The 26,794-nt window shown below is 39.1% G+C and overlaps 2 protein-coding genes across 2 annotated transcripts; both read left to right on the top strand.

Moving 5' to 3' along the window:
- Positions 1-836: 836 nt before the first annotated feature.
- dnajc7 (DnaJ (Hsp40) homolog, subfamily C, member 7) lies at positions 837-16,491 on the top strand. Its single transcript, XM_060892157.1, has 14 exons — positions 837-965; positions 9,330-9,418; positions 9,735-9,859; positions 11,888-12,001; positions 12,251-12,325; positions 12,441-12,559; positions 12,713-12,866; positions 12,998-13,162; positions 13,790-13,881; positions 14,355-14,428; positions 14,553-14,699; positions 14,831-14,980; positions 15,576-15,638; positions 15,786-16,491. The coding sequence occupies exons 1-14, from the start codon at positions 895-897 to the stop codon at positions 15,821-15,823; spliced, it is 1,476 nt and encodes a 491-aa protein (XP_060748140.1). The 5' UTR covers positions 837-894; the 3' UTR covers positions 15,824-16,491.
- Positions 16,492-16,634: 143 nt separating this feature from the next.
- odad4 (outer dynein arm docking complex subunit 4) lies at positions 16,635-24,776 on the top strand. Its single transcript, XM_060892158.1, has 12 exons — positions 16,635-17,946; positions 18,107-18,238; positions 19,288-19,441; positions 20,095-20,156; positions 20,363-20,471; positions 20,899-21,123; positions 21,711-21,839; positions 21,949-22,027; positions 22,144-22,230; positions 22,312-22,508; positions 22,654-22,754; positions 23,960-24,776. The coding sequence occupies exons 1-12, from the start codon at positions 17,830-17,832 to the stop codon at positions 23,993-23,995; spliced, it is 1,428 nt and encodes a 475-aa protein (XP_060748141.1). The 5' UTR covers positions 16,635-17,829; the 3' UTR covers positions 23,996-24,776.
- Positions 24,777-26,794: the final 2,018 nt, after the last annotated feature.

Below are 26,794 nucleotides of genomic sequence, written 5' to 3'. Positions count from 1 at the left end.
ACAATGGTCCACTATTATATATCCTTAACTAATGTACAATTAATTTTTTCTTTCACTTGTAATATATGTAATATTTCTAATTGTATATTTGCACTGACCACTTTGCACATCCGGCATGAGTGTACAATTCATGTCTCTATTCTTGTTTACATCCAATTGCATGTTTTTTGTAAATCTTTGTTTATACACATTATTTTTTTTTATAACCTTTGTTTCTTAGATTTATGTTTCTTCTCTATTATTACTATGCATCAACACACCAAGACAAATTCCTGTACATGTAGACCCTACAGTACCTTGCAATAAACCTGATTCTGAATAGTAGTAAAACATGCTCATTTTGTTTTAGGATTATTCAACTCCCACTGCGTGACAGTTTCCAGCATTAGGCATGGGGACAGTTTGGTTGTGTATTTAGATGTATGAAAAAAATAAATAAATGTACGGGGTTTGTATAAATGCAAAATTTAAAAAGAAATCAGATCACAATAAAGTGAGCTCCATTGGTTTCGAGCGAATGTTGCCCTTTCCAACATGGCCGACATGTTGACGTATCGCGGGGGCGCGCAAACTACTTCCTCCATAGAGTAGGTCATTAAAGTAACGGACATTTGGAAAGTGAGTCTTTTTTCAAAGCTGAAGCTTGTGTTTTTATTACTGACAGTGGTGTAAACACGAATTATCATTTCATTATTTCAGCAATTTGGTTTGAATCGCCCGGTCTGAAGACGTTTGAAGACGCAACAGCGTGTGGACGCGCTCGTAAAGGAGGCGGGGCCATATGTAACGTGTTCGTGCCGTTGTACGTAAAGGAGGCGGGGTTAATATATGAGGGCAGGGCCAAACGCTCTGCGTCAAAGCGTCCACACGCTGTTCGTCGTTCTTGACAGCAAAATGGCGACGGTTGAGTACGACGGGATTGCGGATCCGGAGATGGACTCGCTCAGCGATGAGGAACTAGAAAGGTATTTTAAAAGCCAAATGCATACATCTAGTGCGTGACATTTAATCCTATCGAAGATTTAACTGAATTACGTTGTATGAATGAAACGTTGTCCCAAACGCACAGCTTGGAAAATAACGAGCTGTTTTTGTTTGGCCTAAAACGCCGAATCGCCTTGGGGTTTTTATCAGATGTGTGGCAGATTGTTTTGTTTTCCCTAGTGCTAAACATCAAGGCAATAAAAATGTTTTAATCGCCCGGACTGTTTTTAACTGTATTCTTGGCGTAAGGTTGTTTTTTTTTGTGTTTACTTGTTTTTTACGGCTAGCCTGAGTGAGGTAAATTAGCTTAGCCATGAGCACAGCCATGATGGACCTGTGCTTTGTTAGACAGTTTAAAAATAAAACGTCCGTCATACGAGCGATGGGATAAACACGTTTTTTTGTTTGTTTTTTTTCAGGATGTGAACGTATTTTGGATTGTGCATGTTGTATATGTTTGGATCTGTTCATGTTTAAATTTAGCAGCACGTGCTAACTAAACCCCACACAAGCTGTGCGTGCGTTCGCTGTCCGCATATAGCTCGTCGTTCCCAGCTTAATATCACCTCTTTAAATAGTTCACACGCTTCAAACTTTAGTCCCAAAAAAGTGACCTTTTTATTGGACTACAATACCACCGTTTTTTTTTTTTTTCAACTAAAGTTTTCATTTGATTCGGAGTCGTTTGCCGGATATTTAAAGTCGGCTAAATAAAAATGTAACTAGCTACCTACCGAGCTGTGGATCAAATATTACAAATTTGGACGTGAATATGAAAACAAGTTTACGTTCCTGTCCACGGAAAGGATAATATTGTCGAGGGTAGTTTTAAACCCAGATAATGATTAGCATGGTGAACATGACGTCATGGCACCAAGATTTTGTTTGGTGTCCGTTAGGAATATCCCTTTAAGAGGAAACGCACCTTTTAACCAGATTGCATTTAGAAACGTCTGGAACTTTCTGTCTCTGAGGCTTTTCCCAAAGCGCGCGCGCGCAGGCATGCAAACATACATGCACCTTCACGTGCCATTCCGTTTCGGGAGTGTAACACTATGCACCGGAAGTGTGTGTGAGAGTGACAGAGAGCTGCCTGAGATAGCAGCTGTTGAAGCTTCCCAGCCTGATTCTGCCCCCAAAATCTCATTATTATTATTATTATTATTATTATTATAGTGTTATTGATACAGATATGAAGCAAATGATTTGTAATTTTTGGAGGTAGCTTTTAATCAGATACTTTTTCACTACTGGGAACCTGATTGTTGATGACTCACTCAGTACTAGTCTTGCAGTTATCCAATTAAATGTTCTAAACCGTGAACAAGTCCCGCCCCCTCGTAGTAGCGGCTCCTTGGCAACAAGATGGCCTGGTGTCCATTTGCTAGTTAGCAAGCGGTGGAGATTTAAACTTCAACACATAATAACTAACCAGAGGAGAAGACCGTTACATGTGGTCTTTTACCCCCTTTTCCACCAAAAAGAACCGGGTGCTGGTTCAGAGCTGGTGCTGATTCAAAGTTGGTTCCACTGGCAAACCTTCTAAGAATCGGTTTGCCTTTCCATCGGCTAGAGAGCCGTCACAGAGCCGAGTCTGACGTCACTGTATACGTGTCACGTTTCCCAGCAACGTTAGCGCAGTAGCGGCAAACACATCATCAATGGCGGATGTCGCTTTACTGTTAATGCTCATGGCTTTGTGAACCTACATTAACATCCAAACACGGTGAATCCAACGTGTACGTGCAGCTACATGTAATCTGTATAAACGGAGGTTGTAATCGAGAAAGTACATAACGTTATTTTATCATTAACACAGAGAAAGTGTATTAACATTAGTATACTTAAGGTACATTATCAAAGCTCTAACAGTAGCCCCGCCCACAGCCCCTGACAAGCAGTCTTAAGTCTAGACCAGCAACGTTTTGGTGCTACTTAAGAACCACTTTTCCTGGTTCAGAGCCTGTGCTTTGGCTGTCGAAAAAGAAAGAACTGGTTCTAAATTAGGCTCTGGCTCCGAACCAGCACTTAAACTGCCTCGGTGGAAAAGGGGCATCTGAGGACAATGACCTCCTGATCAATACGCAATTGTCAGACTGTATATTCATAATCACACCCTTTAGTGACACCCAAATGAGAATGGGTTTCCTTTTAAATCTGGTTCCTCTCAAGGTTTCTTCCTCTTCCATCTAATGGAGTTTTTTTTTTTTCTCAGTCATTGGGGATAAATACAAACATGTTTAAATATATCTAATATCTAATTTCTTGAACTTTTGTATTATGTTCATCTTTGTACAATAAACTTTTTTTTTTGTGTAATGTTTGTTCTGTAAAGCTGCATTGAGACAATGTCCATTGTTTAAAGCGCTATGCAAATAAAATTGAATTGAAATCGAATAGTTCACTCATTAATAAATTACGATCACTGGCAAATTGCTGCGGTTTAAAAAGAATAGTGATCCACTTCAAGGTGATGATAGTAACTCCACTTTGCTTTGGGCGACATCACTCCATCTTTATTAACTTAAACGGATGAGAAGCAGCTAGCACTGAACGTTTGTCGTACGCCGATATTCAAATATTCAGTGAACTGTTGGAGGTGCCAGAGTTGGAATACTGAAATAACCAAACAGCTACTTGTTATGCCCTACAGCCAAAAGAGTTCAGTGAGAAATTGTGGGAAAAAAGAAAAGCCTCGCCTGGTTATTATAATAATGCATAGACTGGTTCTGTCATGGTGAGTGTCAGGACAGAAAGAATCTTTATAAGCATACTGGGGTAGTGTATATGAACAGAAACTTTAAAGGAAATGCATCACAATACTTGAATGCAGATACAGTATACATCAAAACATTAGTTTGTAAGTGCTATTTAAAATTGTTAGTGTTCAATTTTACTTAAATTTTTTCCAACATGATGTGGTTTATCACAATATCTATCATGATTTTATACTGTCCTGCTCTTTTGAGCACAAGCACGCACCGCTTATGCCGTGGACTTTAAGAGCGAGCGAGGTCATTCATTTAGTCCCACCACGTCGTGACCTGTATGTCTTCATTTCCAGCAGCTCAGCTCTCTTTTCAAACTCATTCTATTTCAAACCTCTTAGATTTTACTCCCTCCTGCCTAAAAGGACTCAAACCTGGCTCTGGTGGACCTGCTAATTATTTGTACCCCTGCAGTTGTTGTTTAGGCCATCCTAAAAAATATTCTTGTTTTAACCCGACCGACCCTGTCAATTTAGGACTGACTCATTTTTTATTTTTTTTTGCTTTAAGTCCGACCGACTTGCCGGTTGTAAATTTGCGTTAAGAACGACCATTTTTTTTTACTCTTCAAACAACTAATACAAAAGCAATAAAATAATATTAACGGGTTCGGGCACCATAACACATCTAAAACATTCATTAAAACAGCCCGACACCGCTTTAACTTGGCACGAAGTTCTGGAAAAACTGTGCCCAGCATCAAAATAAGGTTTGCAATGATGCACTCGAAGGCACGGGTTGAAGACCCAGTCAGTGACGTCACAATATGCTAATTTGTTTAAAGTCATACCTTCGTAATCGCCAACACCAAAATTGTACTTTTTTTTTTTTTTTTTTTACTGTTACTGCAAACCAAAATATTTTTAAGGATGGCCTTATGGCTAATGTAGGCCACTTTTTTGCTAACCGTTAGCCTATCTGCAGCTGTGTAGAGAATAAGGACAAGGTCACAGTGTGCTGCAGTGACACAGGACTATGACAGGGGCACAAAAGTGGTTTAAAAAGAATACCAGAAAATTCCAGTGTTGAACTGTCCCAGGCTTGGTGTCAGGTTGATGTATAGCACACACCGAGTCAGGATGAGATTATTTACAGGATATAATACAAGCCTTAAATCACAGAGCTGACAAGGAGTCTTTACCACGTGGTGATTTTAGGTGTTCTATTGTCCGACACCTCAAACATACCCACATTCATTTTACAGAAAAGATTAGATTAGACTACAAAAGAACTGCGGGTCTTAACATAAGTCATTTTCAAACTATTACAATCTCAAAAAAATCCCAGTAATAAGAGCTTTGAAAACATACAAGCCTGTGGTTAAAATAAAAAGAAACATTTGTTATAAAATTATAAACGTTATACGTGCATGTGTGCATGTCAAATACCACCTAGGAATAAAAAAAATCTTTAATAATAGTCATAATTCTGTCTTTCATTATTACCTTTGGTTCACTTGGAGTGTGGTTTCACTTTGATCAAAGGACACAGCTGTGTTGTGACCTTTAGTCTTTTTTTTTAATGTATTGTAATGTCATCCAATCCATTATAATGGCCATTATAAGTCTAATTTTATACAAATTAACCTGCACTCATGTCATCGAAACGCTCCATGACGATCAGCCGGGTTACCGACGTCCAGAGAAACGCCTTTAAACACCAAAGCCCTTTTCACCTTAGAGCATTTCTTCCTTTTTAATTGGTGTAACACAAACTCTGTTCTGGAGAACGGACCCCTGGTGCTTTAGAAAGCGACGAGCTGGGGTTTCCTTTATCTAAAAAAAGGTAGTGTATTGTGCGTCAGGTGTGGAAGATATTCATGCCTGGCACTGCATACTGAGTAGAACAAATGGGTCACCTTGAGGCTTTACTTCCTGTTTCTATTTGCGTGAAGTCAGAAGCAGGTTTGTTGGGTATTGTTTAAAAAAAACAAAAAAAAAACAACCTGACTTTCATGTGACCAGAACACAGTGAGAGTGTTTGTACTAAGAACATCTTTAAAATCTCATTGCTTCCCTGCACAGCTGAAGATTATTTTGCTGGTATTCTTGTACGATGACACGCCATGCTTCTAAAAAGCACTGCACTTCACCGCTTGACTGTGGGTGTTGACAGAAAGCAATAAAGACTAAAAAAAGGCTATCTTTTTAGTTGACAACCCGCACGCCTAAAAGTGAGGCATGAAATTGTGCAGTCGTTTCGCGGCTCACGTCCCTTCTCAAAAACGTCTCGGTTCTGAGTGCCAACTTCGAGCATCGAGACAAAGTTGGTAAGTAAGGGCCCTTTTACACCTGGTCACTTCATGTGTTATCTCTGATCCGATAGCTATCTGATTCGTTAAAACTGTTCCATTTACATTAGGCCACATAAATGCGTCTCGGCGAATCGGATATCGATCCGATCTTTCTACTCCCTCCCAAAATGCAAATATATTTTACCTCATTTCCGGGGTAATCGAAATGGAACACACTTTGGTGTATGTGGTTTTCAGAACGCAATCAAAAAGAAGACGAAAAAACTTGCTACAAAAAACAGCATTTACTGTTTGCTGCATTTTCGCTGGTGGCAGCAGCGCATTTTAAGACCCGACGAGACGCCTGGGTGAAAGATCACTTGTGAGTGACGTACTTCCGTTTGGGAGGAGTATAGCGCTGACGTATGTGGCTTGAACAACCACATTCATTTACACCTGTCCAGTTTCATCTGAAATGCGTCCCAGACCACCTCCTGAAGTGGTGTGAACCATCGGATTTATATCCGTCTCGAAAACGTTTCGGAGGGCATTTAGACCTGGTCTTTTTACGATCGTATAGCTATCGGATCACAGAAAACGCACAAAGTGACCAGGTATAAAAAGCCCCCAATGCCCCTTTTCCACCGAGGCAGTTTGAGTGCTGGTTCGGAGCCAGAGCCTAATTTAGAACCAGTTCTTTCTTTTTCGACAGCCAAAGCACCGGCTCTGAACCAGGAAAAGTGGTTCTCAGCACCAAAACGTTGCTGGTCTACACTTAAGAACCGCTTGTGTCAGGGGCTGTGGGCGGGGCTACTGTTAGCGCATTTGATAATATACCAATGTTTAATACACTTTTACTTTACTGCAATATGATCAATTATCAGCACACATGATAGTAGGTAGCTACATGCTAAGGCTAACTGTTTTCTGTGTTAGTACATAACATTATTTCATCACTTTCTCGATTACAACCTCCGTTTATACATGGAGCTGCACGTACACGTTGGATTCACTACGTTTGGATGCCAATGTAGGTTCACAAAGCCATGAGCATTAAACAGTAAAGCAACATCCGCCATTGTTGTTGTTTGTGTTTGCCGCTGCTGCGCTAACATTGCTGGGACACGTGACGCGTATACGGTGACGTCAGACTCGGCTCTGTGATGGCTCTCTAACCGATGGAAAGGTTGTTAGAAGGTTCGCCAGTGGAACCAACTTTGAACCAGCACCAGTGCTAGCTCTGAACCAGCACTCGGTTCTTTTTGGTGGAAAAGGGGTATAAGTGCACTGTAAGATAGTTGCATCCAAACCCTCCATAGTCGATCCTTAGGTAATTGAAATGGAACACGGACACGGATGCTGATGATCGACCGTCTAAAGCCGTCCGGCCTTTGCTGCATTCACCTGTTTGGTCCTGCGCTGGTTCTAGTGTTCACTGATGCTCCGTTCTGATTGGATAGATTTTTATTCTGGCTTGTGCGATCTTCTGGCTTGTGCGGTATATATCCGGGCAGTGTTTCTGCTACAGTGTGGAACAGATTTCTGTTAGTGTGGGGACTTTCAACATAAAGCCTGTTAGGCATGTTGGATGCATTCAGTCAACAGGTGACTGTAATAGAGCTAATATACTTTTAAATATAGATTTAAATATATGTTTGAATATATAACGATCATATTCGAACTGCACGGGGAATCACCACTGCGGCTTCTGTAGCAGTTTCGACTTACGTTCACACACTTATGTAAATAATTTTGCTAACAGCAGCTCATTGGATCAGAGACGAATGCTGTGCTCGGAAATTCTCTCTCTCTCTCTCTCTCTCTCTCTCTCTCTCTCTCTCTCTCTCTCTCTCTCTCTCTCTCTCTCTCTCTCTCTCTCTCTCTCTCTCTCTCTCTCTCTCTCTCTCTCTCTCTCTCTCTCTCTCCTCTGGTATGGTTAAAGAAGTAATGACATGGCTTATTTAAAAGAAAGAAAATAAAAATACTCGTGCTGGGCAGAGAAGTTATTCTCTCTGCTATGGTAACATCAAACACCATTAAACACAACACAACCACTTCCAGTTGCCTTATTTATAATTAACTCATGATTCATACATTTATAAGCACAGATTTTTATGTCATTGTTTTGGAAATCTTACTGTGTATATATAGGATAATTTGGAAGAGCAGGTAAAAGGCCAAGCTAAACTTTATGAACTCTAGCTGAAGGGGATAAAATGAACAGGATGTCATAAAACTGGTGGAATTTTTGTTTTGTGTGAAAGTTATTCACAAATAGCAGCTGCTGTTAAGACGAGAGGGAATGAACTTAAGAAGTAACCATTTGTTTTGTCCAGGGAGCTTTAAAAAAAAATCATCATAATAATTTGTCTCTGCAAAGGTCACGTCTCTCCAATACATCGATATCGTCTGTAACGTATCTGTAATATTTCTGTGTAACAACACACTGATTATTTGTGGTGTGGCAGTCAGCATCGTTATACATGTAATGCAGTTGCACTGTTTGAACAGCAGAGGTCGTAATTTGCACAAACCAATAAGATCAGCACTAGTCACGCGATCACGTTAATCGGCTGAGAGAATACAAGATCGGCACACGTGAGGTCTCATGGCTAAGGATTGCAAGAACTAAAAAGCATTTTAGGTTCATACAGAAACACGATCATGTTTTAATGCTTAAAGATAAATCTTCAGTAGCTTTACATCAACACCACAGGCTACGGGAAAACCGGCATTTTAGCCGACGAGTTCGAACTTGATTAAATATAACGAGCTCTGTAGGAAACACTTGGTTTCTTCACAGAATATGAACTAAATCAATATGAATTTGATATGAATTCAATATGATGAATTTGATTATAGTATATATTTCTTTGTTTAAGAAATCCTGAACACTTTTTACAGACAAATCACATAGTTTTGCATTGTTTTTGAAATAGTCTTTTTTCCATTCAGCCTTTAAATATTCTGAGAATTGAAACGTGAAGCCAGTGTACTGACTCGAACTGTGATCTGATCATCTTTACACCTCTAACCGATCGTTTACTCGGCGAGCCTTGTCCCTGAAAGGTCACATGACTGGATCTACTCCAGCTCATTGATTTTAAACTTGTGCAGGGTGTCAGACTTTTTGCATGTCAAAATGAGAGGTGTCATTCGCTGTAATTCCCACATACTATGGGTGTGTTGGAGTAATTCCCCCTGATGAGCCTTTAAACTTTAAAGTTCTGAGACTATAGTCAAGGTCAACTATCATGAGAATTGTGCCGTTCAAAGACATTCTAATTTCTGTGTATGTAATTTGCTTGCTTTTCGTGTGTGTGTGTGTTGTCTTGTCTCCCCAGGGAAGCAGAGGGCTACAAAGAGCAGGGAAATGCATATTACGTTAAGAAGGACTACTCTGAAGCATTCAACTACTACACCAAGGCTATTGGTATCTAGCTGTACTTATTACACTTAATTATAATCTGTATATTCCATGTTCTCGTGATTTTGAGCCGATGATCGGTGTCAGCCCAGGGTCAGGCACTATAGTACGTTTGTACAGTAGCACGTCCTGGATAGTTAAGCAGCCAGTTCAGGGTCATGAAAGAATAATTTATAAAACATGTTTTGTGACCTTGTTTCTTAGAGACCAAATTAAATACAGAATACATTTTTTTTTTTCCCCCTTATTTATTTCTCTTTTTTTCTGGTTGAAGTTCCTGTTGTGTGCAGCTGGAATTTACGGTTTGCTCTGATTTTAACAGACATGTGCCCGAAGAACGCCAGTTACTATGGTAACCGTGCAGCTACACTGATGATGCTGAGTCGCTACAGGGAGGCCCTGGAGGACTCCCAACAAGCCGTGCGGCTAGACGACACCTTCACGAAGGTGAGATGTTGCCAAGGAGACTCTAATCATCTGTATGTGAGAGAATCTGAGACAAAACGTACGCACTATGATCGTTCAGTGGTAGGAACCGGACGAGTAACCGTGCTTACGTACCCTCCGATTAAACCTCCAGGTGGTCGCAGTAAATTGGGTCAGTACACAGCGACCTAAACCAATATCCTCTGTATCGAGGCTCTTCCAGGACTGTGAGGAGGGCAAATGCTAACCTAGATCAGGTTTCCACTACTGCAGCTTTCTGAGCGCAGCGCCGCTGAAGGAGGTCTTGGTGCCGGAACATATAATGAGACTTGGGTCATCAGCAGATAAATCAGGAAAGATCAACTCTCTGATGTAAAGAAGTTCTCTGGAAGCACCACCTCTGGAGGAATATTGAAAGAAGGGGCTTATTTTGGTGTACATGTAGGCGTGTAGTTATAGTGCACTGTGGTCATGTTGGACAAGTCAGATTATTGTAACCGTCACCTTCGTTCAGAACCCTGTTAAAGATATATAGCGTCTTTCCGGCTAATGTTTTTCTCCTGGACTGCCAGAACATGACAAATCGGATGGATGGCAGCTGCTTTTGTTTCTAAATGCTTTTCCAATGATTTTTTCCCCCTTAAATTCTTCTCCTCTCTCTAGACCAATCAGATTGCAGCTCAGGTGGCAAGCAAGAAAAACCAGCCTAAAAGACTGTGGGGTTTTTGCTCATTATTGAGCAGTTTTCAAGGGGCTACATTTACATTACCAGGGTGAAACGATCTGAAGTTCTGCTTTAATGTGACACCTGTCTGAATAGTTCAGGACCGCATGGACGTAACGATCACAGATCGTTTTACAGATCAGTTCAAAGATTTGCCGTAGGGCTCAAATCCGGTCTCATTCGTCTGTACAGCCCAGACTTTCATATGTGGGCATGTGACATGAATAGTTTAGTCAGATCACAATTTCTGTAGTTTTCCTCCTGACCTGCATGCACATATTACTGTGTTCTTCGTACTGTATCTGCAGGCAAAAACAGCAGTAATTATATTCAGTGAAAGGCTGGGCAGGTTGGTTATTTACATGATATTTGAGGAATTGATTCAAGATGATCATGAAGGAACCTACTATTTCAGTATTGTGCAAATCAACTACACAGGAACGTGGGACAGATGTGTTTTTAAAGACAGATATGAGGCATGCGTATGAACAATCAGCATAGATTTAGCCAGACATCAGGACTGTAACAAAGCTCGTAGTTTGTTCCATATTTTAGTGTCAATATTTTAACATGACCGTGTAACTAGAGATAAAACATCATCTGTATCCAACGTCATGGACCAGTCCGGCTGCATACAGTGATCTGAAATCCAAGCCAAAACTCAACCAAACTCTCTCCTCTTTGCCAGAATTAGTCCGAAGGGTTGAAATATAAATCTTATTTTGAAAATGTTATTCACTTTATTGTCAATACAGTGCTCTTTTAAAAGCCTGTAGTTTGCCAATGGACACAAACGCACTTGTGTGAAACTTTAGATTCATTTTACAGGTTCTGGTTTGGGATTAGTTGTGTGGCTTGTTATTCTTATTTTTATTTTCTTTATAAATAAATCACGGTCGAGGTGAGACCAAAATAAAACATTATGACAATTGCGAATCAATGCTTTTGTCTTTTTCTGTATCGTACTCTCACGGACATCCAGTACACTTTGTAAAAGAGGGCAGTTATAAGTGGATGTTGTCCCCATTATAAACTGAGTGTTACTGGAGCAAAATATTTTCTTAGATGTAAAGTCATAGCTTCATCACTGATTATGATCTGCTGCCTGCTAAATATCTGGACTGATTTATTTATTTATTTATTTATTTATGGGGGGGGGGGGGTCAGTTGTTTGTGTTTGTCTGTCCGTTATGGACCTCACCTTTGTGTGGTGCCATGAGAGATCTGAATTAATTCCCTGATCATTCCACAGATGATGTAATGGAAAGATTGATAGTTAAAACCTATTTGTGTGTTTGCTCACCCCTTCATTCTCTGCCCCCCAGGGTCACTTACGGGAGGGCAAATGCCACCTGTTGCTCGGCAATGCCATGGCTGCCAGCCGCTGTTTCCAGAAGGTTCTTGAGTTGGAGCCAGACAACAGCCAGGCTCAGCAAGAAGTAAGTCAAATCAAGCGGAGTGCCGTGGATTTTTACGTAGCTGCTTTTCTTTACCATAGTGGATTAAAATGTCAGATTGTGGGTGGTCATGGTGTGAACGGGCTACTGCTGACTAGATTACACCTGTGAGTGACGTTAACGATAATTGCGGAGTCATTTCATGTCTAAAATCATTTCTTGTGCAAATTTTATGTATGATTGGAGCGACTTGTACACGCACAGCTCAACTTGTATGGTTCTGTGTCACAGCTAAAGAACGCAGAGTCCATTCTGGAGTACGAGCGCATGGCTGAGATCGGCTTTGACAAACGTGACTTCAGAATGGTCAGTGAGCTTCATGTAGAAGAATAAAATAATCTGACTGATATAAAGAAGATTTACAGTAACGCAGTTACTGCAGATAGACCCTAACGGTTCTGTTCTGCGTGGCTGTGTGTAGGTGGTGTTCTGTATGGATCGAGCGCTGGAGTCGGCCTCTGCGTGTCATAGATTTAAGGTGCTGAAGGCAGAATGCCTGGCGCTGCTTGGACGCTACCCAGAAGCCCAGTCTGTTGCCAGGTAACCATATAACAGCATAATAACTAAAGAACGAGCAAAGAATATGTACTACTTGCTGCTATTTTACATATAGCCTCAAAAAACATACAGATTATCAAAGCGATTTTTATTTATATATATATTTTTAAAGGTGTTTAACTTTTTGCCTTGCAGCGATATCTTACGGATAGACTGTACTAACGGTGACGCCTTATATGTGAGGGGTTTGTGTTTATATTATGAAGACTGTATCGATAAGGCGGTACAGTTCTTTATTCAGGCACTACGCATGGCACCGGACCATGAGAAGGCTCGGCTGGCTTGCAGAGTGAGTCGAGTTCACTTATATTGTGCTTCTCTTTACTAAAAGTCTTTGCGGTTATAGTCGTTATAGCAGTTATAATTTTCACAGTTACGACACTTGTTTTATTAAAGCTGACTTCATATTTTTTTTCTCAGAATGCCAAAGCTCTGAAGGCTAAGAAGGAAGAAGGGAACCAGGCGTTTAAAGAGGGCAATTATGAGGAGGCTTGTGAGCTATATTCTGAGGCTTTGACCATCGATCCCAACAACATCAAAACCAACGCTAAGCTTTACTGCAACCGGGCCACCGTCGGCTCCAAGGTGAGCGTTTAAACACCTTTTTAAAATTAGACCGAGGTTTCCTTCCTCGTTTATGCTTTAAATAATCAAAGTGCAACAAATGTAGAAACGGAAAAACAGCTGCACTTTTGTTTCTGAAACCGGACGTGTTTCTTCGGTCATGTGTGGCAGCATAATAGTAATAGCACTTTAGATGTTTGGTTTAGTTATTTCTCTTTAAGTCACTATATCAGTTAAAATAACTGAGCCAGGAGGCTTTTTTTTTATTTTATTTTATTTTATTTTTTTTTATTTTATTTTATTTCATTGTATAGTGAACATTGCGCACACTGATAACCAAAAGAAAATAAACTGAACCCAGATCCTGTTATGACTTCATTAAAAAAATGCTTTCTGTCTACTTCCTTGTTTTTATCCAGACACAGACCATTTTGGTTTGGTCTTAGAGCTGCACTCAGCCTTGTAAACCTTAAACCAGAGTTAATACGATTATTATTATGGTTGTGTATGTTATAGGCCTATCTGTATTTTCATCTTTTAGGGATTAAGCATCTTAAAGACATTGAAAGGGATTTTCATGCAGTCTGTGTAAAGACGTAGAGTCTTGCATGTAAACTTGTACCTAAACCTGTATCTGCTGTGTTTCAGTTAAAGAAGCTGGAGCAGGCCATAGAAGACTGCACAAAAGCCATTAAACTGGATGAATCCTATATTAAAGCATACTTACGAAGAGCCCAGTGGTAGGCCGTCTGTTTCTGTCTGCTTGTCTGCTTGTGCTTGTCTGCTTGTGCTTGTCTGCTTGTGCCTGTCTGCCTGTCTGCTTGTCTGCTTGTGCCTGTCTGCTTGTCTGCTTGTGCCTGTCTGCTTGTCTGCTTGTGCCTGTCTGCTTGTCTGCTTGTGCCTGTCTGCTTGTCTGCTTGTGCCTGTCTGCTTGTCTGCCTGTGCCTGTCTGCTTGTCTGCTTGTGCCTGTCTGCTTGTCTGCCTGTGCCTGTCTGCCTGTGCCTGTCTGCCTGTGCCTGTCTGCCTGTGCCTGTCTGCCTGTGCCTGTCTGCCTGTGCCTGTCTGCCTGTGCCTGTCTGCCTGTGCCTGTCTGCCTGTGCCTGTCTGCCTGTGCCTGTCTCTGCTTGTCTGTCTGTCTGCGTGTCACTGTCTGTCTGTGCGTGTTTGACTCCCAGTTGTACACCCACTTATTTCTGCCTTTGACTCCTGTAGTTATATGGACACAGAACAGTATGAAGAAGCTGTGAGGGACTATGAGAAAGTCTATCAGACAGAGAAAACTAAAGGTAAGTGGGCTGATCACCTTCTTTCAGTGCAAAGAATAAAGCTGGGGTCAACCAAAATCTCTTAAAGGCCTGAAGCTAAAATGCTATTTTTTGCTGCTATACAACAGTGTGTCCTGTCCTTTAGAACATAAGACTTTATTGAAGAACGCTCAGCTGGAGCTAAAGAAGAGTAAACGAAAAGATTACTATAAAGTTCTTGGAGTGGACAAAAATGCTACAGAAGATGAGATCAAGAAGGCTTACCGCAAACGAGCACTTATGCACCATCCAGGTAGAATATTACATATTTGTACACCTCAAAATAGAGGTTTGAAATGGTTATATTTTGTAGTTATTGTGGGTGGGGTTTTTGTCATCTAATACATTTATTCCTTTTTCCCCACGCTTCTCTTTCTGTCCCAGATCGGCACAGTGGTGCCAGTGCCGAGATACAGAAGGAGGAGGAAAAGAAGTTTAAAGAAGTGGGTGAGGCCTTCACCGTGCTCTCAGACCCCAAAAAGAAATCTCGTTACGACAGCGGCCATGATCTGGAGGACGACGACATGAACATGGGTGAGTGTCCGTCACATCAAAAGCATGAATACTTGTATAAGCGGCTTTGCCTCTTTGGTCAAATTTTTATAAAAGTATTTGGAACCAGCAATTCATTTAAATCTGTGAACGCACACTTGTCAGCTTTGTTGACATGGGATTGCCTATACCAACTGGCAGATCATGCTCTCAGTATGAGCGCATTTAAGCAAACCAAACTGGAAAAGAAAACCCTGTAGCACAGCCTTCAACGTTAGATGGGTTAAAAGGGTTAGCAGGGATTTTTAAGTAATTAGAGACATTTGTAGACATGGGGAAAGTTGTCATAAATTGTCCCCTCTGGTGTGATGTGTGAAGAAGATAGAACAGAATTCTTAAGGATGAATGAATGGATGGAAAGGTTTATTCTTAAGGTTCAAAACTGATCTGTTCTTGGTCACTTTGACGTTTATTGAAAGAAGGCTGTTACAATTCAGTCATGATAGTTGCTTATGTGGACTTTTGAAAAGCCACAAATTTGTGTTTGTGTTATGCTTGACGAAGCATGTTTGTGATGCTACAGTCATATTTTCCCTGCCTTTCAATTAAAAAACTTTTGGTTTTTTCCTTTCTTCAGATTTTGATGCCAATAACATTTTCAAAGCGTTCTTCGGGGGCCCCAGTGGCTTCAGTTTCGAAGGTGAGGCATGCAGCACAGAGCCTTTACTCAGTTTGAGCGCATTCACACATGTTAGTCATAATCTGTAGGCATTGAATAATTTACTGGTTAAGATGTAAATTCTGACTGAACTCATTCAGATTCTGACTTGTTTTCTTTGCTCCATAGCATCTGGACCTGGAAATTTCTTTTTCCAGTTTGGCTAACTGTCCATCGTCCCGCATGTTTGCAGCAGACCCACACGGCCTCAAGAACCGACCCCCAACACAGACTTTCACCCGCCCCCTCATACACATTACATACACACACGCTCCCCTATACAACTGCATGTTGTACTGCAGTGTGACGGGTCTAAGACCAGCATATGGTCATTCTGTAAACAGCAATTTTAAAAACAGAGTCCAGCAATCCTCTCTGACTACACCTTACAATTGTAAATTTGTTTTTCCTCACAGCAACATCGTGAACAGCTGCACCCATGTTTCCGTATTGATTTTCTTTGAATTAAAAACGGCCCCAGTTAATTAACCACTGTAGAAAAATAGCTTTCCCCAGTCTTTTTTTTTTGTTGTCGTGGAACAAAGATTGGGTTATCAGAATGTTGAAGGTGCTACAGCATATGGTTTTGCAGCATTCATTTCATCAATGCAGGGTTCGTACATTTCTTCTGTTCTTGCGCCACATTATGTCAAAGTGCCAGTTTTTACCACAGTTTCTGCTTTGGGCTTTGTGATGCCGGTAAGAAGAAATGTATAACAAGTACCTCGCCTCCAAATGTGCAAAAACGCTCCCAAAGTAAATGTTTGGCTTGTTTTTATCTTCTCAATGCTGATACCATTATAAATACTATTATTAAAAATAGTTTTATAAAACATTCTACAACTAGTTGAGCTAAAGTCCCCCAGCCTGTTAAATTGCTGCCTACACGAGTGAAGAGTACAAGTCTGGTGTTCCAGTGCCCTCCAGTGATTCTCGCCAAACACACAAAGATCTTTTTTTCCAAACTCACCATTCAATCGTTGCTGCATTGTACATTTTACTGGAATGTAAAGTGTTTCTCTTCGTGTTGATAGTTGATGACTGTTTAAAAACATTTTTTTTAAATATAAAATGTATTCATTTTTTGATATCGATATTTATTGTAAATTCTCAAGCCAGACGTGAGCCGTCGAGATGGCGTGAATGTTCATTAGCTACACGAGGATCTTGGTGATCTGTGAGAGCCCTGCACTCTGGTTTTGCTGAGCCTGATTAAAGCTTACAGCTTCTCACAGCTATCTTTGTACGAGTTGCTTTAGGACCTGAGTGCAAATCCCTGCAGTGCCATCAAATGGGATTCCTTGCTTCCAGCGTTGAGTCAGAGTCCAGTACAGTTTTCCATGCTCAGTACGCATGGTTCAGTGTAGTCCCAGGTTTAGTAGGCGTGTAAGAGCAAGGTGGAGAATGACCTAACTGTGCTAGGGTTTGCAGAACCTGGTTCTAAGACTATGTTCATAACCTCATATTAAGTGTTGTTTTGGATGGAGTCTGTATCCTTTTTGGAAACTGGAATTCTGGATGTTTAATGTTTAACCCTGCATGTATACATGGTTTTTTTTTTTTTTCTTTGTCCTTTTACTGTAAACTAAGTAACTGTACAAAGAAGCCTCGTATAGTTTGTATACTTAGCAGAATTAGACTTTGGGTCTTGAAACGTCGCCTACAGCTTAAATTACACGTGTTTAAAATGACTCACGTTGCCTGTCCTAAGATCCTCAAGAGTGCAATCAGAAGAGAAACGTTCACATTGCTCTGGCTAATGCTAAAAGAACTTGACTTGACTATGGACCGGGATTTTTTTATTTTATTTTATTTTATTTTTTCTTTCTTTTTTTTTTTTTTTTTTTAAATAATTAACTATGTAAATAAACTTAGCCTGTTTTCTGTTTCTCCCCATTTATCTGACTCTTGGGATTTTTTTTAAGTGTACATGGTGGGTTTTTTAATGTGCTATTTTAAAAATCCTGCATGTTTTATTAAACCACGAGTCTTTTCTGAGCACTAGTTCACGTAAAGCGGCGCAATGCGTCGGCGTTTCTGTTAATCGGTTGCTTGGATACCGGACACAGGACCGTCCTGCCTGCGCGAGGACCTGCTTCTGTTTACCTGAGCTAGCAGTTTGCTACTAACTTAGCTTCGTGTTAATAACTAAATTAATTTAAAAAAAAATAAAATGTCTGACAACGAGGGAGAACAAGGTCCGAAAAGTACGTTTTCCACCTACATGGCCAGAGCCGACCAGCTGTTTCATAAAGGAGAATATAACAAAGCTATTGAAAGTTATTCGACGGTAAGACCTGTGTGAAAGTTACAAAAACTCAACAGTTTGTGTTTGATTGAAACCAAGCACTAATAAAATGATTTGCTTTAAAGTGTAATAAATAGTTTTTTTGCTTTGAAGTACCTTTTTACGATACGAGGTGTCTAATTTGTGTGTGCTTATATGTCAGGCTCTGCTATTACAACCGGGAGATAGGAACTGTTTGGTTGCCAGATCGAGGTGTTTTGTGAAATTAGGGGAGCCTGAAAATGCTCTAAAGGACGCAGAAGCTTCTCTTAAAGATGACAAAAGCTTCTTCAAGGTGGGTTTTTCATATTCGTTTTGTCAACGTTCAGTTGACAAAGTTGTTCAGTTGATCCGAATCAGAAAGCGCTTTATTGCTAAGTGTGCATGCGCATCCAAGCAATTTATTTGTGTCATAAAGAAGATGAGAAGAAGAAAGAATTACAGCAGTTCATCCGTGGTAAATCTGATCGTGTTTGATAAACAAAACAAAAAAAAAACCCGGAAAAACTAACTAACAAAAACACTAAAACAACTGGAGAGCGAAGCACAGTGACCCATGTGAGGTGTCATCCATATACCAGTCCAAAGCATCATATATATATATATGTGTGTGTGTGTGTAAAAAGGTCCATAAAAATGAAAGCTCACAAAGAGGTAAGAATATGAAATAAAAAAAAGATTTATGAGATCGAAGAGGAAGTAATTTGACTGAGATCTACACTTTTTTATCTATATTTTTAAGTGTCATTGACTCTCACACAACAACACATTGCTCCCTATGCTGTGTCATTAGGGAGACATAATTGTCATAAGGAAACCTGATGTATTCAGGAGGCTGGATGATGGCATGCTGCACATTGCAGGGTGCTGTAAAAGAAAATGCCGTAGCAAACAAAACTGACTTGCATTATAACCACCTTTTTATTTCTTTTGTCTTACTCAAATGACAGATCTTTCTCGTCATAATTTATGGATTTGTGTTAACTTGATTCTTGAATTTCTTTTTAATATTTCTTTAGGGTGGTATCCTAAAAGTGGTACCATAGTGCTTTTAGTGTTAAAAGCATAGTATTACTGCCTTGTAGTTTGAGCTCCTGAGCTTGGGTTATTGTCCATGTGGGTTATTGTGTAAGTTTACCATGTTCTCCTAATGTTCCTGTGGGTTTTCTCCTGGCTACCTGGTTTTGTTCTCATCAAATCTGTTTGTGCGATTGAAACAAATAAACTACTCAAACAGCAGTAATGTAAAATGAAAGTAACTGACTATTATGAAAAAAGTTTATCCCAATTAACAGTTCTTTCAAGAATGCTCTTACAAACGGTTTAAGATTTTTTTTTCTTCAGGGATTGTATCAAAAGGCAGAGGCTCTGTACACCATGGGGGACTTTGAGTTTGCACTGGTCTTCTACCACCGAGGTCACAAACTACGACCAGAACTGCAGGAGTTCAGACTTGGTATACAGAAAGCTGAGGAAGCTATCAACAACTCTGTAGGAAGTGAGTGCTTTGTGAACTACAGAGATGAGCGTTTGAATATATATAACGGAATACTTAGTATATAAGTTTATAGTATACATAAATCTGTTTATTTTGTTTGATTAAAACATCATAATCTGCAGGTGTTAATCATTAGAAGCCTCAGTAATAAGCCTAAATATAAGCACCATGACTCATTCATCGATGACATTTTCATGTAAGAGCACCAAACTACTCTCATATAATAACACTGTGTTTTAAATCTGCATGAGCACTTTGCATCTGTCTGTTTTCAGAAATCATGTGCATTTCCAATGACGATATTGAGACTATATGAATGAAGAAATCCAACATCATTGCAACAAGCAAACAGAATTACTTTTGTATTTTCATAATCACAGCAATGGCGCTTACTCTAATTATATAGCACCAAATCCTTTCCAAATGTTTCGCCTCAAGTCTATGAAAAACCTCTTGCATTTGTATCTTATCATATCAATCATTTCACTCTCCTGTATTTTTAGCTTTTAGCGCTGAACAACTGAAGTAATTCAACCTTTTTGCTTGTATGCAATAGATTTTTATAAGCAAATATACTTCATGTGATACAAACGTGTAAAGGCTTTATTAAGATTTTGATATAATAAACTGGAATAAATCTTCTATTTTTTTAGGTCCTTCATCTGTAAAGCTGGAAATTAAGGGTGATCTGTCTTTCTTCCATAAAGTAGATGAGGTATGTCCATGCTTGCCTGCTGTCTCTCCAACAGGCACGGACTTGCAACAAAAAAAGAAATGCAATTATGTTTATCTACTTAATCCCCACAGAAATAGCAACTACAACTACAATGAAATTCCACAGAAATCTGTGCACATTACATGGTTTATTCATATAAAACCCTGTTCAGTCATTCTAATGAATGTGTGTGTTTTGACTCGCAGCGCAAAAAGGCAAGACCAAAGACAGCCAAGAGTGAGAGAACAGCTAAACAACTTCTAGGAGAGTTGTACACTGACATAGAATATCTGGAAAAGCTGCTTAGAGATGAAGGTGTGTGTTTATAATTTGTTTGCATATGTGCAAAGATCTTGTACCAAATTCTTCTTCATGAAATCACTACCAAAGTCCATCAGGGTGCTACAGTCAAAAAACCAGTATTGTTGCTTCTGATAGCTAATCTGCACACAGACAAACCTGATCACTTATTTTATTCATTTGCTTTTGTTTTTGTTTGTTTAAATAAAGGTTTAAACCTTATTAACATTAACACCTGGTGTCTGGATTAATTAGAGCACCCACAGTCACAAATCCATAAATATAAAGTATCTTGAAATGTATATGTAAGCAGTCTAAGACTTTCTACAAGTGTCTTTAACACCACCCCGATCCCCCAAAGTATGGGTGACAATCATTTTGAAGTTATATTATTAACATATTTGTTGTGTTTGTCTTTATTAAATATTTTTTCTTCTTTCAGATCTAATTAAAGGTAAGACACGTACTGGCGAGAGGCTACAGGATGTAATCACGAACTGCATCTCGTATCTGGACACACGCACTGAGTTTTGGCGGCAACAGAAACCTATCTATGCCCGCGAGTACGATCGAAAGCTCCAACAGCAGCAGTGGAATCGCAGACGGAACCGTCCTCCCTCTGACCCCACGTTTTATGTCCTCAAAAACCTCGAGGAGTTAGACTCAGGTGATATATTGGGCTAGGATTGTGAAGTACATAAAAGATCTTTAATGCCTGATGAGCATCTGTCAAGTAGAAGTAAGTCCAGGCAAGTGGAGGACATTTATCATTATTATGCCATGAGCTAATAAAATTGAAATTATGCCACACATAATTAAACACCAGGACTTACGTAGATCACTGAAATGTCATAGTCCATAAACAAATATTCTGCCGAATCTCTATTTTAATTTGTGCTAATTAATTTGTCCTATCAGAAATTCAACTATTTTTCCTGAGGGAGAAATCTGTGGTTCTGCTAATGTTGTTTGTGTAGTTTTGATCTGACGTGAATACCCCCAAAGCCTTGTAAAATCTTAAATAATAAACAGTTTTTACTGTATTGTTCAAGTGTCTGAAAGTTAAAATATTCTTTCATAGTTGGCTCATTGTAAGTCTGGAAATGTTGTTGTTTATTTTGAGTCATATGATTGGATATTTCAATGTTTAATGACTTAAACAAGTGTCATTCAACTTCCAGTATGAGGAAGTGAGCCACAGTGCCATTGTGATTTTGGGTACAGCGTCTTGTTCTTTACGATTTTGTTTTGTAGACCTGACTGCGGGGAACACGGAGAAGAGTCTAAAGAAGGCCCGAGAGATGCTGAAGACGGTGCAAGGCTGTTCTGACAAAGCTCTGCCCAATAAGGCAGAAGTGCTGGGAAACCTATACAGCTACATTGGTCAGTAACATTTATTCTTGTTACAGATTTTTAATTTACATACACTAATATGTTTTCCAACAAATGTCTGTCTGAACCTAGATGCACTGTTTCTCTCCTCTGTCATCAGGTAATGCACTGATGGATCTGGGAAACATGGACAAGGCCCTGGAGAACCACTTTAAAGATCTGGAGCTTGCTCAGCAAGGGTGAGTCATCAGGTTGACTCAGAGGATTAAATTATGTTGGGCATGTAGGCAAGTTTTATATCATGACAAAGAGCTCCACACATTTAATTAATGTTTTGTTTTGTTTATTTTTTAAGTAAATTGATGGACAGTAAATCCAGGGCTCTGGACAACATTGGCCGAGTGTTTGCACGCATTGGCAAATTTCATCAAGCCATAAAATTGTAAGTATAGTTATTTTAGGTTATGTACACTCAGGCAGGTTACTATTGTTTATAAGTTTAATTGTGTTGGTGTGTGTCTAGCTGGGAAGAAAAGATCCCTTTGGTACAAGGTGGGCTGGAGAGGGCCTGGCTGTTCCATGAGATTGGCCGCTGTTATCTGGAACTGAAGCGATTCACCAAGGCCAGGGACTATGGCATCCACTCACTCAGTGCTGCGAATGACATTGGTGATGAGAAATGGCAGCTCAATGCCAGCGTGTTAGTGGCACAGGCCGAGTGTGAGTCCATTATTTGTCGCATTAAACATTATGTGTTAGAAAGTAATAATGGAAATAAATGTTATATGCGTAGATCAGAAATAGGACAAACGTGTAATGATGATAATAGGATTAATTGTGTAAATATTTTCTTCCTGTTTTTTAGTGAAACTGGGTAACTATAAGTCCAGTGTAGTACACTTTGAGAAAGCACTGGACCAAGCTAAACTGCTGCAGGATGACAGTGCCAGAGTTGCCATCCAGAAGGTAAACACAGACATTCCTCCTTTCCTCTATTGCTCATGCTGTGGATTTCCTCTCGTTTTACTCCCACTGTTTTCTATCACTGCAATCAGATGAATTCATATGAGCGGCATTCTCGATTACTGATCATTTTATCTCTAACACAGCTATTTCATAGTTCTTTTAAAAAAAAAAAAAAACATCAACATATGAAACACCAAAACTGAACTGTGAATTTCTTCTACACAAAATCCGAATACTACCAAAATAAGGTATACAGAAAATAATAAATTTTTTATGTATTATTTTGTTAATCGATTGTCTGTGTATATTTTCGGTGTTAGACTTTTTCAGAGAAAACAAATAGCATTAAGGAAAACTGAGCCCATCTGACAGTGAATTACTTTTTTCTCTTTATGACAGAATAAAATGTTCTTGAGGATCAATTTTTTCCATTTTAGTTCTTAAACCCTGAAATCGTATATACACTGTCAAGGGTTTTTAAACACATTGTATTGTAGCATGACTTGCAGCAACCACATAACCATGCTTTATTTAATACCAACAGTTTATTAAACTTTTATCTATAGGATTAACATATTTAACTTTTAAGAGTTTATTACGATCTGAGAGCGAGCAGTTTTATAAAGATTCAGGTTTTAGCAATAAATGACATGAAACTCCAGGTGTGCAAAAATGTTTGTGTATAATTTGACCAAATAATGTCTATTGGTGGGGTCACGGTGGCTTAGTGGTTAGCATGTTCGCCTCACACCTCCAGGGTTGGGGGTTCAATTCCGGCCTCCGCCTTGTGTGTGTGGAGTTTGCATGTTCTCCCCGTGCCTCGGGGGTTTCCTCCGGGTACTCCGGTTTCCTCCCCCGGTCCAAAGACATGCATGGTAGGTTGATTGGCATCTCTGGAAAATTGTCCGTAGTGTGTGATTGCGTGAGTGAATGAGAGTGTGTGTGTGTGTGACCTGCGATGGGTTGGCACTCCGTCCAGGGTGTATCCTGCCTTGATGCCCGATGACGCCTGAGATAGGCACAGGCTCCCTGTGACCCGAGGTAGTTCGGATAAGCGGTAGAAGATGAATGAATGAATGAATGAATGTCTATTGGTGTTTTTTTTCTTGCTGTATTCACGTTTTCTCCTCTGACTCGGATTTCTGACATGCATCTGTTCCGACCCAGTGCTTTTGTTTCATTTCTCATATTGTCTCTCCCGGCAGGCTCTTCAAGAGACAAGACAGCAAGTGGCCCAGTGAGAGCAGCATTCTGCGGTTATCATTCTGCTTTTGAAGGATGCTTCATTGACAAGGAAAATATTTAAACTAATGAATCATATTCTCCGATTGTACTTCTTTTGTAATTTGAATCATATTCTCATATTGATATTCTCATATTATAATCATAATCATATTGTGACTGTACTTGTCGGTTTTCAAAAGTGTAAACGTTAAGGAACATCCAAAAAGTACGATTCTAATAAGGTATATTCTAATAAGGTACTAATAAGGTACGAGTCGACATGGAAACAATTGCACAATTATTTTAGACTTAATGCCCACATTATTTTAGATCATGCCTGTGATTAAGGCAGACTTCAATTTAGCTTTGAATTTCTGATGTGGTTAATGAGTGATGTAAGCAAATTTTATTCTTGTGTGTTGCAATATCTAGACTTGTGAGGGACGATTGTGTAACCACAGAATCGTAAGGATCCGTCTATTTGTGAGTGTTATGCAACCTAATGAGACGGTTACAGCTTGTCTGTATTCGTCCTTAAGAAGTCTTTTAAACCCTGAGTCTGCCTCTCTCACTGAACCTAGGGGTAGTACCTATTTTGTGTCAGATCATACAAGATCATTAAAATGAAAGTAAAGTAATAATAAAATCACTTTACTGAATTGTATTTTTTGTAATCCCCCTCCTCCTCCTGTTCATTTCTATAACAGTGGTGTCATAGTCACATGTCCTCTTGCATTATGGATACGAGGAAAAGAGGCAGCTGGCATGTCATCATTTCTTAAAGAAATAAACAAATGAGGTGGCGTTAACGAGATGTGTCAAGAGGTGTCATTTACTGTATGTTCCAGAAATTTGTTTAGCCATCACTTAAAATTTTCAGGCCTGTACCACAGGAGTGTTTCCGGACTAAAAGGCAACTTTCCCTCCCCATTTACCTGCTGGTTAACCCTGCTTTGTTGTTCCAGTTTTATTCATGTGTTACAAACTCAGTACTGCTTTTAGAATAATCTCAGCACCATCTATATCTATGAAATCTGAACAAAAGCAATCTTCAACGGTTCTTCAAAGCTGCTTTAAAGGGTTTGCTTATAGGTTGTAAGATGCAGCAGTTGAATTTAAAATTAACTTTAGATTTTCTCTTTTTTATTCATTTCTCTGTACAGGGTGTCCAAATTCAAAATACTCGTCTGTAGTAATCACATGGATGCTACAGATTAGGAAACACTGGAGCATTGCTTTACACTTAACACATTTGATGTTGGCTGTGTGTCTTCCTTGAATCTGGTCATTTCACATGCTTTGAGGTTTGAGGAAGATGAGATCCTGATAAAGGTCAAGCTCTTTCCCTTTGTACAAACACAGCAGCATCTTACACTCCCTGAAAAGAGGTAGTAAACTGACCTTTTCTTCTTGTGGGTGTGGTGAATTCATTGCACTTTTAACATGCTTCTTTTAGAAAGATGCATATATTGATTGTACGAAACTCAGGAGAAAACCTGACTGCTGACTTTTGTACATCATTTTTGAAAATCTTATATATGAAATCATTCATAAAACACTTTTTTTCTCTGCAATTATGTGGTCCAACAGCCAAAACCCACCCACTTTCCGCACACATCTCCATTTCGCATTTCCGGTGTTATAAAGTTTACACACGTATGCAGGAGTGGATTCATCATAATATTTTCATAATATTTATACTTCCAACTCAGTGTAAATTCGTTTCATTAAAACTACTGGAAAAAAAAAGAAGAAGAACGGAATCAACAAACACATTCCAGCCTGAGCTCTGAGAGAAGACGTGTTTCAGTTATGTGGGCGTGACCGCGAAGCGATTTCTTCAAAAGAATGGGCGTGGTCTATTTTAAGTAGGCGTGTCCCATCCTACTGTGCTTCATTCAAACGCTCCACCACAATTCTGTTACCGAGTCATGAAATTAATTTATTCCGTCAAACCAAAATGTAAATTGCGGATTGATGACTAATGTATGTTCCTTGATTTCTCTATAAGTGCTCTATAGTAAGGTCTGTTAAAGTGCAATCTAAGTAAATATTTATTTTTATTAAATATGGTGATATGTGATAGGATGGTGTCAGTGTTCCTGAGGTAGGCTCCTGATCCATCATGACCCTGTATAAAATATTATTATTATTATTATTAGTAGTAGTAGTAGTAGTAGTAGTAGTATTATTACCTATCATCATACTTTTAGTTATTATTTATTATTATAAGTATAATTATAATTTTAGTATTATTATTTGTAGTAGTATTATCATCATCATCATCATTATAATTAAATATAATGATATAATAATAACGATAATGATAATTATTATTATCATTATCGTTATTATTATCATCATTATTATAATTATTATTATTATTATTATTATTATTCAAATTATAATTACATTATTATTATTATAATTTTTATTATTATTATTATTATTATTATTATTATTATTATTATTATTGTTATTATTATTATTATTATTATTATTATTATTATTATTATTATTATTATTGGTAGTAGTATTAGTATAGTAGATATTAAGCCAAATCTGTTGAACTAAAATGCTTCATTATCTTTTGGAATCCTTTCTGATTTCTGAAAAGTTCAGTTGTATATGGCAAATAAGCTATAAGCCAAATGGTGTTTTTTTTCTTCATCCGATGTACTAACTTTAAAGCTCGTTGCATCAGAAAGAAATATCCGAGTCTCCTTGAGAGGTGGCTCGTGTGGTCGTAACTCGTATTCACGGTCATTTTAGAGTGCATGTGAACGCTGCACTAGACTTCTGTCGTGCCCGCGCCT

This window comes from Tachysurus vachellii, chromosome 18 (genome assembly GCF_030014155.1).
Source record: "Tachysurus vachellii isolate PV-2020 chromosome 18, HZAU_Pvac_v1, whole genome shotgun sequence".
Taxonomy (NCBI): domain Eukaryota; kingdom Metazoa; phylum Chordata; class Actinopteri; order Siluriformes; family Bagridae; genus Tachysurus; species Tachysurus vachellii.
This window is presented reverse-complemented; position numbering and strand designations above follow the sequence as displayed.